General features: G+C 46.5%; 1 protein-coding gene across 2 annotated transcripts in view; it reads right to left on the reverse strand.

The window, feature by feature from the left end:
* Window positions 1-17,900, reverse strand: part of LOC137650062 (protein CIP2A-like) — a 309,476-nt gene that overhangs the window by 202,042 nt on the left and 89,534 nt on the right. For both annotated transcript variants that reach the window (XM_068383107.1, XM_068383108.1), the window contains exon 6: window positions 14,457-14,582. In XM_068383107.1, the coding sequence (XP_068239208.1) occupies window positions 14,457-14,582 (126 nt within the window). The remainder of the gene's footprint in view (window positions 1-14,456; window positions 14,583-17,900) is intronic.

Genomic DNA, 17,900 nt, shown 5'->3' on the forward strand with positions numbered 1-17,900 from the left:
TGTTTTTGTATTTGAATTTTCTCTTTATGTAACCTATTTGTTTTGTGCTTTCTTTTCAGCTTTTATGGTCTGTTTGGTGAACTTCAAATCCTTGCTGATAATAATACCGAGATCTTCCTCCTGGTCCACCATTTCTATTTCATTACCTAGCAGTGAGTAATATGAACTAGGTGCATGACTTTTTATTTCTCACAGTTGAAAGACATTTGCCATTTTCTGGACTATTCTAACTTTACTAGATCCTCTCCTAAGGCTTGTGTGTCTTCTGAGTTCGCAGCATTTATGCCTAGTTTAGTACCGTCATCAAATATGACAAATTTGGCAGTAATGTGTATTTTTCCTAGCAATACAAACCTGGAGCTCTTTACTGAGGAGAATTATTTCAGCAAAAGCTTGAAACCAGCCGATGAACTTTTTATCAGGGTGTTACTACCCACTGCTAGTTAGCGGAGGGGGGAGCGGGGTAGGCTAACCCTCCCACTCACACTAGCGACTAACCGTCACTTTTGTAATTGCGGCAGGACTTTCAGGGAGTTGGTGCTGGCGGGTCAGTATGTGTACAGAGCTCCAGTTTTGTATTGCTAAGAAAAATACAAATTACTTCCAAATTTGTCATTTCTTCCTGTGAAAAATACAAACCTTCCGCTCTTTACTGGGGAAACTCACCTTTAGGTCGGTGGAAGTCCAAACCAACTGGCTAGCAACTATCCTGGGACAGCCTCTGTATATTGTAGTGATACCTTGAGGGATCCTACACCATATTATCCTCGCAAGATAAGGCCTGAGCAATCATTGCAGGAGATTAAGAAATTAATCTGTTGGAACATACATCGTAGCTATTCAGGCCGTGCCCTCTACTAATGTATATATCTTCCTGCCAGGAGGACAAGGATATAACACATATATACATGTATATGAGGTTGTCCAAAGAACGTGAAACTCACCCACACAAGAACGAGGTCAGCTGTGCAGGGTTCCCCGAAGAGGGGAAGATGATGTAGGAAGTGGCCAGTCACTACCACATTCATCCTAGACTTACTTCACGGGTAACCTCCGCCCTCGAACCTCGATTACTTGTCCTAAAACGAAGCAGAGTTGATTAGATCGCAACCACCAGAGGACCTATTAAGAATGTGTCTAGGCTCTTGTGGGTAATGTCTTGCAGGTAGCAGGAGATGAACATTATTTGATGTTTCCACCGGCCTGCTAGCAGTACCTGCTAAACAGAAAAATTCTTTGGAATGCCAGCGAGGTATTACTCCCCTGACATCATGGGCACAGGAACGTCTACCTGTCGTCGAGGTGTCTGAGGCCTGTGCCCTTTCAATTACCCGTCTGATCCAAGAGGAGATCGAGTTCTTTGTGATTCTCCTCTTGGTCGTCTCCGTGCTGACAAACAGCTTGATGATCTGGGGTCAAGTTCTTCTTATCCTTATGAGATATAACCTTGTCATCCATACAGGGCTTAGTTACAGTCGATCAGTATCGTCTGTTACCGATCGGAGGCTACCAATCCGAAAGGCCCCGAATCTAGGATTCGGTAAGGAAAGATTTTGAGTGTGAAACAAACTCAGATGCCAAACTAAGTGTGACTTGCCAACCATCCCCCTGAATGGGTGATGTCAAATGGAAGACCTTGTAGCTTGCTAACTCTTCCTGCAGAAGTCAGGGTCAAAAGAAAACTGTCTTTAAGATCAAGTCTTCATTTACGGCTTGACATAGAGGCTCATGAGGGGCTCTTTTCCGTAAACGTAAAACCCTGACAATGTTCCAAGGAGGTGGCCTAACTTTTGATTGAGGGCAGGAACGCTCGAAGTTTCGTACGAGGATACAGAATTCCGTCAAGGAGGAAATGTTGACTCAATTCAGTTCGAAGACAATGTTCAAGGCTGAACGAAAGCCTTTCCCAACCCACACCGAGTGAGTGCCCCCCCCACCCCCCTCTCTTCTCACAAGCTAGAAGAGAGATCAGCACCTCTTCCTCCCAATGGCGCATAGCCTCACATACGAGGGAGCTGCCGCTCAGAAGGGAGTGTTAAGAGAAGATCTCTCCTCTCACAAGAGAAGATTGATCAACTCCTCCTTCCTATGGCGCATCGCGTCGCGGCTAAGGGAGCTGCCGTTCAGATGGGAGTTTTGGAGATCTCTCATCTCGCAAGAGGATGATCAACTCCTCCTTCCTATGGTGCATGGCCTCGCGGACGACGGAGCTGCTATTCAGAAGGGTGTTGGAGAAGATCTCTCCTCTCGCAAAAGAGGATCAATCAACTCCTCCTTCCTATGGCATATCACCTCACGGACCTCGGAGCTGCCGCTCGGAAGGGTGTTGCATTGTCCTTCCTCGGAAGGTAGGACTGCGCAACACTTGAAGGCGAACCTTCCGGTCATACAGGCAACGTCTCCTCCCTTCGGGCGAACCCGGCAAAAGGAACAGCAACCCGTACAACCTCCAGAACAAAGTCAAAACTCATTCCCGAAACCTGCGGTCCTGTGACAAGTTACTCCGAGGAGTTCCTGTCAGCCACTGCTCATGGCCGTCCGGTCAAGCACAGCGAACACTGGGTGAGAAGCAGAGGTAGAGGTCATGGACTATTGGTACCTCCTTACCCGGGGAACCTGTGTAAGGATGGCAGCTCAAAGGGAAATTTAATAAAAATTAGGCCAGTTTCTTTTAGCTGTAACCAGTTAAAAGGGTGTTGAAGGGAGAGAGACTAAGTCTTTACTCTAACGAGCCGAAATAAAAAGTGGCGGTTAGTCGCTAGTGCTGGTGTAAGTGAGAGGGTTAGCCTAACCCGCTCCCCTACTCAGCTAACTAGCGGTGGGTAGTTACACCAACAAAAAGTTTATCGGCTGTTTTCAGCTTTCGCCGAAATAATACTTCTCAGTAAAGAGCGGAAGGTTTGTATTTCGCACAGGAACAATTGGATATTCTACTAATTAACCCTAAATCTATGTCGCTATTCTACTAATTAACACTAAATCTATGTCGCTAATGTAGATAAAATATAGCAATGGGCCAAGGATGGATCATTCAGGTACTCAGCTTGTAAAAGCTGCCCACTCTGAAGATTCTCCATTGCTTACAATTCTATGTTTTATGTTTGTGAGCCAATCTTCTTTAGCTTGCTCATCAGTAATGCCTAGTGCTCTAATTTTGATCATTCATTTTTTGAGGAACTTTGACAAAAGCCTTTTGAAAGTCTAGGTATATGATGTCTATTACCCTGCTTTTGTCATAAATGCTAAGCATGTGGAAAAATTCCAAAAGATTTGTCACACAAGATCTCTTTTGTCTAAACCCATGTTTGTTGACTATGAAAAGATTGTCTCTATATGTTCTACTATTGAATCTTCTATAATTGATTAAAAATTTTTGCAAAGCACTGAAGTTGGACACACAGGTCTCTAGTTGACAGGTTCTTCTTTTGGTCCCTTGTTGTAGATTGGGGGAACATTGCCTAGTTTCTATCCTTGTGGTGCCTTCCTTTTGTTGGCTGTCTTTTGTGGCATTTTGTAAAAGTGTGGGGTTATCTCTTCTAGTTCTATGATCTCTCTTGGATGAATATCTTCTGGACCTGGTGCCTTATACTTGCTAAGTCCTTTTATTTTCATTTATACACCATTCATTGTAAATGTAATTCTATTTCATGATTGTGACCCTGAGAGAGAGAGAGAGAGAGAGAGAGAGAGAGAGAGAGAGAGAGAGAGAGAGAGAGAGAGAGAGAGAGAGAGAGAGAGAGAGAGAGAGGTATTCATATAATAACTAATAATAATAGCTTAAAACAAAATGTATGAAAATCATATATAAATAATTGTAAATTTATGACATTAAAAGGAAAAATTATGTTACGATCTGTTAACTATTTATCGAAATGAAAGAAAAATATATCGCTAATGTGTTTGATATGCATAGTACCATTCTGCGTTCCTACAAATCAGAAAGTAAGGTTCATTGCTTTTTAAACTTGAATATGTATTTATTGATATAAAATTAATTGTACATAAATATCAATTAGACTAAAAGGAAAATGTTACAATATGACAAAATCGTAGATAATTCGTATTTTTCCTAACTATACAAACCTTAGCTATTTACATGGGGTAATTACTTCGGCGTAGCTCAATGACGAGCCATAAGAATTTTAACGAGGGTTTACTACCCCTCCGCTAGTTAGCGGGGGGTAGGGAGGGGTAGCTTGCTACCCCTCTCCCCTCACACCCACAGTGCGAACTCCACTTTACTTAGAGGTAGGACTTATCTTGGGGGTCAGGGCTGGCGGGCAAATATGTGTAAATAGCTAAGGTTTGCATAGTTAAATTATCTACGAATTTGTCATTTGTTCTGTAACTGAAATACAAACCACGCTATTTACATGGGGTGACTTAACACTTAGGAAGGGTGGTAAGTCCCGGCCATACTGGCTTTGGCTTGCCTGGGCATTCCATTTTCGAGCGATTAAGTACTCGGACAATAGGGAATCCCTGCTCCTCGCTAGTGGTTGTGAAACTGCCGCGGCCTACGTAAGGTGTGTGCGAAGGTGAGAAGTGACTTGTCCTAGGCAGTTGACCTGGAGTTCCTCAGAAGGAAATCTAGGCTAGGACTCTCCCAATACCACCTCGTCACGGTATGGAGACATGACAGCATTACACTTAATACTAGGAACACAAGGAAGCATGGTCTACATGTAGTGGTTTGAGGTCAGCTGTGCAGAGAACCCAGGATGCTGCTTTCTCCGAGGGAGGAGAGGATGAAGAAAAGAATAAGGGCCAGACAGATCTTTTCATTCATGCAGACTAACACCAGGTAACAATGCCCTCAACCTTCTTCTACTTGTCCATTAAGGAGCCTGAGGTTTAGACCAGCTGTTGTGCAGCCACCACAGGGCCGATAGAAACGTATCGAGCCTCCTGTGGGTCATATCTTGCAGGTAAGGGGCTGTGAAGGTGGTCTGACGCTTCAACACCCCCGCTTGCAGGACCTGCGTCACTGAATGATACTTCTGAAGGGCAGGGACGTAGCTACGCCCTTGACATCATGCGCTCTAGGGCGATGTGACGGAGAAGGGTCAGGATTCAAGGCCAGGTGTTAACACCCTGCGAATCCAGGCCGAGATGGTATTCCTGGTGACCATCCTCTTCGTTTCCCCAGTGTCTACGAACGAGGCTTGACCCTGGGGACGAACTGCAGCTGTTCTCTTAGGACACCACCTCAGACTCCCTACTGGCAAGGTAGGAGATGGTCTGGGTCATCTGTTACAGGAAGGAGACTTGAAACCTGGAAAGAGTCAAACCGCGGGTCCAGCACTCCCGGGTTTTGAGTCTTGGCAACAAAACTCAGGGACGAACCTGAACGTTACCTCCCCCTATCCCCTTGAATGGGCGATGTCGTATGAGAGACCGTGTAACTCGCTTGGCCGAGGATAAGGCTAGCAGGAACACTGTCTACCCGGTAAGGTGGTGATCTGGGGCCTTACGTAGTGGTTCGTAGGGAGGTCTCTTTAGAGAATTGAGGACTCGAACCACGTTCCATGGAGGCGGTCTCACTTCCGACTGAGGGCAGGAGAGGACATGGCTTTGTATGAGGAGAGAGAGTTCCAGCGAGGGAGAAATGTTTATCCTTTGAGCCTGAAGGCCAGACCTAAGGCTGAGAGATAGCCTTTCACAGCCGAAACTGAAAGGCACATTTCATCCCACACTGCTCAGACTGTCAGCGAGCCCATTCCTTTGCCTGGAATAAAGCGAGCTGCTAGGGTGATCGAGGGGAACTCGGGCCATCTCGGTACCTCTACTGCAAGATGGGATGGCTGCACTGAAACAGTATCTCCCTGTCTGAGCATGTAAGCCATCCCTGTGGTGTTGTTGGTCCTCACAACCACAGAGTAGTCCGCCAGGCTTGGTGGAGCTACTGACGTGCCAGAAACACGGTTTTCATCTCTAGTAGGTCTAGAGAAGGTACTTTCCTGGTTCTGACCACCGGCCTGAGGTCCCGTGGTTCAGAACGTGGGCTCCCCCCCCCCCACCTTTCTTTGACGCGTCAGAAAACAGTATCAAGTCTGGGGGGAGGAAGAGAAGGTTCGCTCCCTTTGTAGATTCTTGTCTGCTTCCCACCAGTGGGGGTCCGTCTGTTCCGGTTGTCCCCTAGGGATCCAGGCGTCCGGGGAGTCGTGTCCCTGACTCCACCGCGCCCTGAGTCGCCACTGGAGAGAACTCATCCTGAGGCGACTGTTGGAAACCAGACGGGCCAGGGAGGAGAGACGTAACCACGTTTGAATTGGAGGTTCTTCTCGTGTGGGGAAAGGTCTCGCGACCTTCCTCAGCCTTGCTATCCTGTCGTCTGAAGGGAAGGCTTCGGGAGATTGGTGTCTAAGACCATGCCTAGGTATACCAGACTCTGAGAGGGCTGTGGAGAGGACTCCTTTAGGACCACCATGATCCTTAGAACTTGTCAAAGTCCGAGGAACTTGTCCCGATGGCGAAGAAGGGTTGCCTTCGAGTCTGCTAGGATCAGCCAGTCGCCCAGGAAACGGAGGGGACGGATGCCGATCCTGTGAGCCCATGAAGAGATCAGAGTGGAAACTTCGGCGAACACTTGAGGTGTTGTGGAGAGACCGAAACACAGCACCTTGAACTGGTATATCTGTCTTCCAGGAAAAATCCAAAGTACTTCCTTGAAGACGGGTGGGCCGGGATTGAAAGTACGCGTCCTACAGGTTCAGTGTACACTTGAAGTCTTGTGGTCTCACCGCAAGACTGACCGTGTCTGCCGTCGCCATGCTGAACGGAGACTGTTTGACAAACCCGTTCAGTGTCAAGAGATCGATGACCGATCTCCAGCCTCCAGACGCCTTCTCACAAGGAGGAGTCAACTAAAGAAGCTTAGGGACCCGTTGGCAACCTCTTAGAGGGAGCGCATCTTCAACATGGTCTGGACTTCTGCCCAGAGGGCCCGTCCCCTTACCGATCCCTACCCAGGGAAGAGGAAGGGGCTCGTTACCGACCGGATCTATTGAAGGAGGCAAGCTCAGAGAGCTGGCCCTCGGCCTTGTCTCTGGCGCTCTTCATTCCCTGAGACCGGGGCAAAGCTGCACCGGCCCTAGGGAGTTCTTGGGTGGCGTAGATTCGGTCCCGGACCGTATCCTTCCCTTTACGAGGAATCTCCTGAGGGTCGGGACCTGCCAGACGCGAGTTCCGACCCCTGGAGCTCTCCTCCTGATGGACTGGCAACGAGGTCTCCCGTCCCAGGAGGCTCTTCCTGGGGAGACTCGTAGACATGCTCCAAGGGTCAATCTGGCTCCTGTCGGGTCCTTGCGGAAGACTGGGCCTTCGGTTCCCTCATAGGAGTGAAGCAGGACTCCAGCAATGAAAGATGTAAGGCTTCCGCCCCCTCCGCACGAGAAGATTTCTCAGGAAGAGGCGGGGATTCCCCCTTCGGTGTGATGGGGGAGAGGACCGGATCTTCCGACCCTCCTGGGAATGGGCAATGCCCATCCGCAGGGGAGGGGAGGAAGTCTGAGGAGGGATAGGAGCCTGCGTAAGGACTCGCGAAGAGACAGGATAGTCCTTGGAAGAGATACTATGTCAGGGATTCCTCTCTCCCTCTTCAGGGGGGAGGAAGTTGCTACTGATTAGTGACCCCAGTCAGAAAGCACAGGCTTATCGCCTGCATAAGCGCTCTGACGACGGCATCCCATCAGGGTTGCTGACCGACCGTCGCGCAGTCAGATAGTCCCTCTGGAGGGAAGAGGATCATTCGATCCCTTAGAGGAGTTGACACATGAGGGTTCCCCCGTAGAGAATCTGCAATGAAGGGAGAAGAGACCTTTGACCTGTCCGGAGACCTCCCCTCCTCCGGAAGGGACGCTGCTCTGCGCTGCGGGGAGGGGAACGCGAAGGTGGCATGACCGCCAGAATCCCTAATGTAATTCAGGCGTGATCGTGTTGGAGAAAGACGCGCCGATCACGCGTGAATGAAACGTGCATAGCAGAATAACCGAGCTCGCGCGCACACGTACCCGCGTGAGCATGGGAGTATCGGCGATCGCGCGGGGGAAACCACTGGTGCCCGCGTGGACGATCCTCGGCGCTTCTGTGCGTATGAAGATCGTTGGTGCTTGCACGCGAAAAGAAGATCGTGGGCGATTGCGTGGAAAACCATCCCACGCGCAGACAATCTCGGCGACAGAAGATCGCCGGTGCTTGCGCGCGGGAAACCATCCCGCGTGCGGAAGAAGTAACGCGGACGATCTTTGGCTATGACAGACGATCGTCGGCGATCGCGCGCGTGCGGACGGTCTTTAGTGCTTACATGTGTGCGAAGATCGTCAGCGCTCGCGCGCGAGAAGATAGTCGGCAATCGCGCGCGAACGATCCGTGATAATCACGCGCGGGCAACCATCCCACGCGTGGACGAGCGGAAAACTGCGCGAGGATGAGCGGGAAACCGCGCGCGGACGAGCGGGAAACCGCGATGATCGCGTGAGGGCAACCATCCCGCGCGGACGAACCTCGATTATCGCACGCGGGAAACCATCCCGCGCGCGTAACGATCTTCGGCACTTACGCGCGTTCTGAAGTTCGCCAGCGCTTGCGCGCCTAACGCGGATCAGAAGATCGTCGGCTAACGATCTTCGACGATCGCGCGCGGTCAGAAGGGCCTCGAAGATCGCGCGCGGGAAACCATCCCACGCGCGGACGACCTTCGGCGCTTATGCGCGAGTGAAGATCGTCAGCCCTTGTGCGTCTAGAACGCAATAGAAGATCGTCGGAGAAAGCGCGCGTTCGCGCTAGGTTGAGGGATCAGCTAACTCGTAGATCAGGAACTGGGATGTGTCCCTAAAAGGGAGGGCATCCCCTGAAGAGGACCAAGGCAGGTCTGCTTCAGAGAGCCGACGATCAACTGGAAGTACTGCCAAACACTCCGAGGAGTGGTCTCTGTGAGGGACCTTTCCCGCGAACGGGAGAGGTGTCCTTCATAGAAGAGACTTGGAGACACCGCAGGCTGAACCGCTGGTGAGCGCCTGTGCGCTATCTCAGGAACTCCAACGATGTGCGCTAATGCGCAGGGAACGTTGGTAGCAGCCTCTGGAACAGGGTGTCTCTGGAAAGCAGACTCAGGAACAGAAGGAACAGCAGCTGAGTGCTAGCGGGCAAGGGAACATCGGCACGCAGGGAATACCTGGCGCTTAAGGGCTTACTCACGGTGTGAGAAAGCCTCTCCTGCCCCGGAGGGAGGAGCCCGTTGGATAACGGGGAGCGTGGGCGCCAAAAGCGCGTCAGCAATCAGGAACGGATACGGCAGGTCAGCAGGTCCACTGAGGGCACGAGAGACCAAAGGTCTAATGTAGCCTGAGAATCGAGGCCCCGACGGATTGAGTTGCGAGACCCCGAAGGATCAGCCCAAGGAGAAACCAAAGTTTCCCAGTCACTAATCACCGAAGTGTAGAAGTGACTAAAGTTACGAGAGCCCGAGGGATCTGCGTAACTAAAGTTCCGAGACCCCGAAGAGTCAGGGAAAAAAGAGAAACCGAAGTTTACCTGTCACTAAACACCGAAGTGTTAGTGACTGAACAGCAAGCTGTTTCAACAGGAACAATCCTCCGAAGAGGAGTCTCTATGAGTGGCCTCTCTCACAAACGAGAGAGGTGAGTACTTCGTAGAAGAAACTGGTGATGGAGCCCCCAAGGGCCGTAAGATCAGCTGACGTAAACAGGAACAATCCTTCGGAGAAGAGTCTCTATGAGTGTCCTCTCACACGAACGGGAGGACACTTCGTAGCAGAGACAACAAGGAGCAATCCTCCGAAGAGGAGCCCTTGGTGCGGCCTCCCTCGCAAACGCGAGAGGCCAAGACTGATCCTGCAACTGCTCAGCCCCTTGAGCGTAGCTGCAGAAGCGACCGCTCAGCCCCAAGAGCAAAGTCGCTAGTACCATGGTCCGGCCTTGCAACCGCTCAGCCCCTTGAGCAAGTTACAAGGGCGGTCGCTCAGCCCCAAGAGCATAACCGCCAAAGGACCACGAAAAGGTAAGAAGGGAAGTTAACTAACTACCCAGGAGGCGAAACTCCTTATCGTTCTGAGATGCACTCAAGAGCTGACAGTAGTCACGGGGGAACTTCTAAGAGAAGGGAACGCCCCTGACGATGTCCTAGAGAGATGGCGGCGACAGCAGACTCCCCAGGCATAAACAGGACACCTCTGCTTCGAAGGTACACTACAGGCACGAAGAAACAGCATCGGAAACTGGGAAATAAAAAAAGAATAATTATTTAACAGAAATTCCCCCGGGTGAAATTCCGAAGAGAAACTCCGAGGGAAAGTAAAACATAAGAACGAAAGGTATGCGCCCTCCTCCCCCACTGACATGCACGGGTGAGGGGGGGGACGTAAAACTTAACAAACAGAATTATAACAATTATAATTATTTAACTGACTTTGAATGTTCCAAGGATTACAGACCCCGCAAGGGACGTGTTCTCCGAGCTGAATAGTTAAACATACAATTATATTCATAAAAATAATTGAGACAAATAAAACGAAAAAGTGACTCGGCCCGAGAAGCTATCGTAGACATAGTACGGAGTAAGAGGTGAACGACCTCGAGAGAGGGGCCATACTCTACGAAGGCAACCATGGTGGCCTAGGAATGAACGGCCGTGACCAAGAAGAGAATCGTGGTGGCCTAGAGCTAAGCCGGTGATCACTCTCGTAGACGTACACAACACTGAAAGCAAGGAAACTTACTATATTCTATACACAAGAATATATATAAACATCAATAATGTTTAAATATATTAAGTACAGTGATACCTCGGTAGTCGAACGACTCTATACTCGAACAATTCGGAGTTCGACCAAAATTTTCGAGAAATTTTTGCTGCGGTGCTCGACCAAAAATTCGGTACTCGACCAGCCGAACACGTGACGACCGCATGGGCTTTGTGATGATCGCGCCATCTCGGCCACTCTCGCTTGTTCGGGAAGCATCAGTTCTCTCGAGAGCGTCACTCAGACAACGCGCGATCAGCATTCGTTGTGATTTAGTGATTTTCAGTGCTTTTAATTGCTTTTTTAGCTTTCATAATGAGTCCCAAGAAAGTAATGAGTGTTAAGGGGAAGGAGAAGAGGAAAACAGTGCGAACAACGATCGAGTTGAAGAAGGAAATTATAGCGAAATATGAGAATGGTGTACGAGTGTCCGATTTAGCGGTAGAATACGGAATGGCGAAGTCGACCATTTCTACGTTTTTAAAGCATAAAGAAATGATTAAGAAGGCGAATGTTGCAACGGGAGTTACGGCGGTAACTAAGCAAAGGCCACAAGTGATTGAGGAGATGGAAAAGTTGCTTTTAATATTTATTAAAGAAAAACAGTTGGCCGGGGAAAGTGTTAGTGAAGCGTTCATTTGTGAAAAAGCGTTGCATATCTATGAAGAATTAGTGAAGAAAAGTTCGAGTACCAGTGAAAGTGATTCATTTACATTTAAAGCGAGCAGGGGTTGGTTTGAAAAGTTTCGTAATAGAACAGGTATTCATCGTGTTACTAGGCATGGGGAGGCAGCTAGTTCGGATCAAATTGCAGCCGATAAATACGTGGGGGAATTCGATCGGTACATAAATGAACAAAATTTGATCGCACAACAAGTCTTTAATTGTGATGAGACTGGGTTATTTTGGAAGAAAATGCCAGCCAATACGTACATTACCAAGGACGAGACGAAGATGCCAGGTCACAAGCCAATGAAAGATAGGCTAACATTGTTGCTGTGTGCAAATGCAAGTGGCGATTGCAAGATCAAACCCTTGTTAGTGTACCACTCGGACAACCCCCGGGTGTTCAAACGAAATAATATTTGTAAAAGTGCACTACCAGTTATGTGGCGCTCGAACACTAAATCTTGGGTCACAAGACAATTCTTTACTGAGTGGATAAACGAAGTGTTTGCCCCCCAGGTTAAGGCTTACCTCATTGAAAAGAGCTTGCCAATGAAATGTCTTCTGGTTATGGACAATGCTCCTGCACATCCTCCAGGTCTCGAGGATGACTTGAAAGAAGAATACAGCTTTATCAAAATCAAATTCTTGCCCCCCAATACTACTCCCATACTCCAGCCCATGGACCAACAGGTCATTTCAAACTTCAAAAAACTCTATACCAAGGCCCTTTTCAGAAAGTGTTTTGAAGTGACCAGTGACACGAAGTTGACCCTAAAGGAATTCTGGAAGGAACACTTCAGCATCCTCAACTCTGTTAACATGATTGACCAAGCTTGGCGAGGTGTGACCTATAGGACATTGAACTCTGCCTGGCGTAAGCTGTGGCCATCATGTGTCACAGAGAGGGAGTTTGAAGGTTTCCAACCAGAGGCGGGTCCAAGCACTGCTACCCCTGTAATTTCTGATGACACTGATGTCGTTGAGGAAATTGTTGTCATGGGCAGGAGTTTGGGGCTTGAGGTCGACAAGGATGATATTGATGAGCTTGTAGAAAGCCATTCTACCGAGTTGACTGTGGAGGAATTGTTGCACCTGCAACAACAACAGCAGCAGGATCTGATTGTGGAGCAGGAATCTTCAGAAGAGGATGAGGTAAGGGAGGATGTTCCAAGTTCTCTCATCAATGAAATTTGTTCCAAGTGGGCAGATGTGCAGGCTTTTGCTGAAAAATACCACCCAGAAATTGCAGTAGCAAACCGGGCAGTGCATATGTTTAATGATAGTGTCATGTATCATTTTCGAAGAATACTGCAGAGGAGGAAGAAACAATTAACAATAGACCAGTTTTTCACAAAAGAAAAGAAAGCTGCTACATCAAAGCCTGTTTCTCCTCCAAAGAAGAGACAAAGAAGAGAAGAAACCCCTGAAATAGATCTGCCCACCCTTTCATTGGAGAGAGAAACAACTCCTGAAGGAGAACTACCCCGCCACATCATGGAAGGGGACTCTCCTTCCAAGCAGTAACCTCCCCCTTCCATCCTCTCCACATCCATCCCTGTATGCCATCGAACCGCTGCTCAAAGGTATGTTCACTACAGTACAGAAAATGGTTTAAAATTGTTTTATTTTAGTACAGTAAATGGTTTAAAATTGTTTTATAGGATTTTCTGACCAATTTCATACACATTTAGATAATTATTGTTGTTTAGGTACACGTTTTATTAATATTTTGGGCCTGTTCGAGTGCTTGGGAACGGAATAGAATATATACCATTATTTCTTATGGGGAAAAAAAATTCGGTACTCGAACAAATCGGAGGTCGAACACGGATCTCGAACGGATTATGGTCGAGTACCGAGGTATCACTGTATAAGAAAAGGTAAGTTAAAAAGACAAAACAATAATGGCCGTCAAGTGAGGATGGGAGCTAAGACATCCGATCGCTATCCGAGCCAAAAGTAAAGAGGGGTTTGCACTGTGTGTGAGGGGGGAGGGGTAGCAAGCTACCCCTTCCTGCCCCCTGCTAACTAGCAGAGGGGTAGTAAACCCTCGTTAAAATTCTTATGGGCCGTCATTCAGCTACGCTGAAGTAATTACCCCATGTAAATAGCGTGGTTTGTATTTCAGTTACGGAACAACTTTCATTTAATTACCGAAATGAAAAAAAAAATACAGTAAATCCTTAATATGTTTGATATGCCTACGTAATAGCATTGTGTGTTCGTACCTACCACACATTACAGTTCCTTACGATTTTTAACTTGAATATGTTCTTATTTAAATAAATAACCATTAGACTAAAAGGAAAAATATGTTACGATATGTTATTTATTTACCGAAATGAAAGAAAAATAAATTGCTAATGTGTTTGATATGCATACACAGTAGCATATTGCGTTCGTACATACAATAGTTTTGTGTTTTTTAACTTGAAAATGTACTTATTGGTATAAAATTCATTGTACAGAAATGATCGTTAGATAAAACAGAAAAAATGAGAGAGAGAGAGAGAGAGAGAGAGAGAGAGAGAGAGAGAGAGAGAGAGAGAGAGAGAGAGAGAGAGAGCGCCGACAGTGGTGACAAGAGTAATGCGTCATAATGTAAATGAGTAATAACTTATTTTACTATCAAATAAAGACATGTAGAGTGAGAATGTGTGTTTTTATTGTTTCTGTGACCCTCAAATATATCAATAATCAACCCTTTTTAGGTAGGAATGATGGGTTTGGGAGCCTATAGGTCTACCTGCTGAGTCATCAGCAGCCATTGCCGGGCCCTCCTTGGTCCTAGCATGATGGAGAGGGGGCTTGGATGCTAATCATTTGTATATATAGTCAGTCTCTAGGGCACTGCCATTGTCCCTAGCCTCTTCCAATCATGAGCAACATTTAAACCTTAAAACTAAAGAAACCTTGAAAATCCCAAAAACTCAAAAGCTATGGGCTTGCATCTATAACTAGAAAACACAGTTACAGCTAGATACAATTTGATTAAGATCAAGTCTTGAATTTTTAAATTCCCTACCTGCTCTTCAGCATAGTTTCTTCCATTTCTTGAAAAATCTTGATGCAAGTAGAGCATCATTTCAGCAGCTAATAACCTTTCTTTATTAGATGGATTGTTTATATCAATTAAGCACTGAACAATTGGCTGAAAAAAAAATAATAAAATATTATACAGCATGAAATTCTAATGCAAAATAATAAAAAAAAAAAACTTCCCTGTCTCATATACAATAGTACCAAATAGGAATAACCCTTGACAAAATCATGTTACTAAAATCACTAAAAAATTCATATTTCTTAAAGGAAGTTTCATTTCTCTTAATTATACAAACCATTGTCCTTTAATAGGAGTTTGATTTCAGATTGGCTGAATCTTTTAACAAGGTAGTAATAGTAAACCCCAATCACCTGGCAGTCAGCTCTGCCCTTACTTTTAACCTTTGGCGTAAAACTTTTTGGCTGGTTGAGGAAAAGTGTCATTCAAGGGACTTATATGAATACAAACCATTGCTCTTCAATAAGAGACTTCATCTTATGAGGGAAGAAGTCCCTATGAATCAAACTGGAGGCTTCAAGTTTCCCAGAAACTGACACAGTATTTGCTCATGTATAGGAGCGAAACTGAAAACACCTGTCAACCCATTGACGACTTGAGCAACAAGATATCACAGGTGTTATGGTAGGCCCCTACCAGGTGATGGTAAACAGTTAACCATGAACCTATGTCAGAGGGATGTATATTTTCATAATGTATGTTATTATGAGAAATAGGTTTGCATACAGTGATCCCTCGCTACTTTGCGGTTCGACTATCGCAGATTCACAATTTCGCGGATTTTTTTCATAACGCATGTATATACATATATCGCGGATTTTCCGGAAATTTCGAAAATACCGCAATGTGACCGATGGTGTGAGATTGGAGAAAGTAAGGAAAATTGAAAAGTAGCCCAGAGAGAGAGAGAGAGAGAGAGAGAGAGAGAGAGAGAGAGAGAGAGAGAGAGAGAGAGAGAGAGAGAGAGAGAGAGAGAGTGTGTGTGTTGTTTTAAATGTAATAAACAAAGAATGATATTTTAATTATAAAATAAATTTTTGAATATACTTACCCGGTGAATATATAATAGCTGCTGCTCCAGCGGCTCGACAGAAAACACAAACAAAAACTCGCGAGCGATCGCTATGAAGGTTGCGGGTGTGCCCACCAGCGCCAACTATCGGCCAGATACCGCATATACATGTAAACAGACCCAATTTTTCTCATCCCGCTGGGTCTCTATCGGGGAGGAAGGGGGGGCCTTTAATTTATATATTCACCGGGTAAGTATATTCAAAAATTTATTTTATAATTAAAATATTTTTAAATATTTAACTTAGCCGGTGAATATATAATAGCTGATTCACACCCATGGTGGTGGGTAGAGACCAGAGTTAATTAAGTTTACAGTGTATATGCTTAGAGTTTTTGACAGTTATATCATAACAAAACCCAAATATATAAAGGTACCTGGTAAGGAAGTTGACTTAGACGATTACTCTGCCTTATTAGTCTGTCTTCCTCACGAAGCCCAGCGATCCTCTTAGGATGCTGAAAGACTCCCAGGAGCTGAAGTATTAAGGGCTGCAACCCATACAACATGACCTCATCAAACCCCTAATCTGGGCGCTCTCAAGAAATGACTTTGACCACCCGCCAAATCAACCAGGATGCGAAAGGCTTCTTAGCCTTCCGTACAACCCAAAAAACAATATTAAAAACATTTCAAGAGACAGATTAAAAAGGATATTGGAATTAGGGTAATGTAGTGGTAGAACCCTCACCCACTACTGCACTCGCTGCAACGAATGGACCCAGTGTGTAGCAGTCCTCGTAAAGAGTCTGGACATCTTTTAAGTAAAATGACGCGAACACTGACTTGCTTCTCCAAAAAGTCGCGTCCATAATACTTTGCAGATTTATTTTGCTTGAAGGCCACGGAGGTTGCTATAGCTCTAACTTCGTGCGTCTTAACCTTAAGCAAACATCGGTCTTTCTCATTCAAGTGAGAATAAGCTTCTCATATTAAAAATCTGATAAAATATGACAAAGCATTCTTTGACATAGGCAATGATGGTTTCTTAACTGAGCACCATAATGCCTCAGATTTACCTCGTAATGACTTAGTACGAGCTAAATAGAACTTGAGAGCTCTAACAGGACATAATACTCTTTCCAGTTCGTTGCCTACGATCTCTGATGAGCAAGGAATATCAAAAGATTTAGGCCAAGGACGAGAAGGCAGTTCATTTTTGGCCAGGAAACCAAGTTGAAGTGAACAAGTGGCTTTTTCTGTAGAAAAGCCGATGTTCTTACTGAAGGCATGAAGTTCACTGACCCTTTTAGCCGAAGCCAAGCACACTAAGAAAAGTGTCTTGAGGGTGAGATCCTTCAGGGAGGCTGAATGTAATGGCTCAAACCTGTCTGACATCAGGAACCTTAGGACCACGTCTAAGTTCCATCCAGGAGTTGCCAAACGACGTTCCTTAGAGGTCTCGAAAGACTTAAGATCTTGGAGATCTTTATTGTTGGAAAGATCTATGCCTCTATGTCGAAAGACCGAAGCCAACATGCTCCTGTACCCCTTAATCGTGGGAGCTGAAAGGGAGCGAACCTTTCTCAGATGTAAAAGAAAATCTGCGATTTGGGCTACAGAGGTACTGGACGAGGACACAGATGCTGACTTGCACTAGTCTCGAAAGACTTCCCACTTCGACTGGTATACTCTAATGGTAGAAGCTCTCCTCGCTCTTGCAATCGCACTGGCTGCCTCCTTCGAAAAGCCTCGAGCTCTTGAGAGTCTTTTGATAGTCTGAAGGAAGTCAGACGAAGAGCGGGGAGGCTTTGATGGACATTCTTTACGTGGGGCTGACGTAACAGATCTACCCTTAGAGGAAGACTTCTTGGAAAGTCTACCAGCTATTGAAGTACCTCGGTGAACCACTCTCTCGCGGGCCAGAGGGTAGCAACCAACGTCAACCTTGTCCCTTCGTGAAAGGCGAACTTCTGCAGTACCTTGTTGACTATCTTGAATGGTGGGAATGCATATAAGTCCAGAAGAGACCAATCCAGTAGAAACGCGTCTATGTGGATTGCTTCTGTATCTAGGACTGGAGAGCAATAGATTGGTAACCTTTTGGTCAACGAGGAGGCAAAGAGGTCTATGGTGGGTTGACCCCAAGTAGCCCAAAGACTCTTGCCCACGTCATTGTGGAGGGTCCATTCCGTGGGTATCACCTGACCCCTCCGACTGAGACAGTCTGCCAAGACGTTCAAGTCCCCCTGGATGAATCTCGTCAACAGGGAGATGCCTCGATTTCTTGACCATAAGAGAAGGTCCCTTGCGATCTCGAGCAGCGTGAAGGAGTGTGTGCCTCCTTGCTTGGAGATGTACGCCAAAGCTGTGGTGTTGTCTGAGTTGATCTCTAC

Source organism: Palaemon carinicauda, chromosome 11 (genome assembly GCF_036898095.1).
Source record: "Palaemon carinicauda isolate YSFRI2023 chromosome 11, ASM3689809v2, whole genome shotgun sequence".
Lineage (NCBI taxonomy): Eukaryota > Metazoa > Arthropoda > Malacostraca > Decapoda > Palaemonidae > Palaemon > Palaemon carinicauda.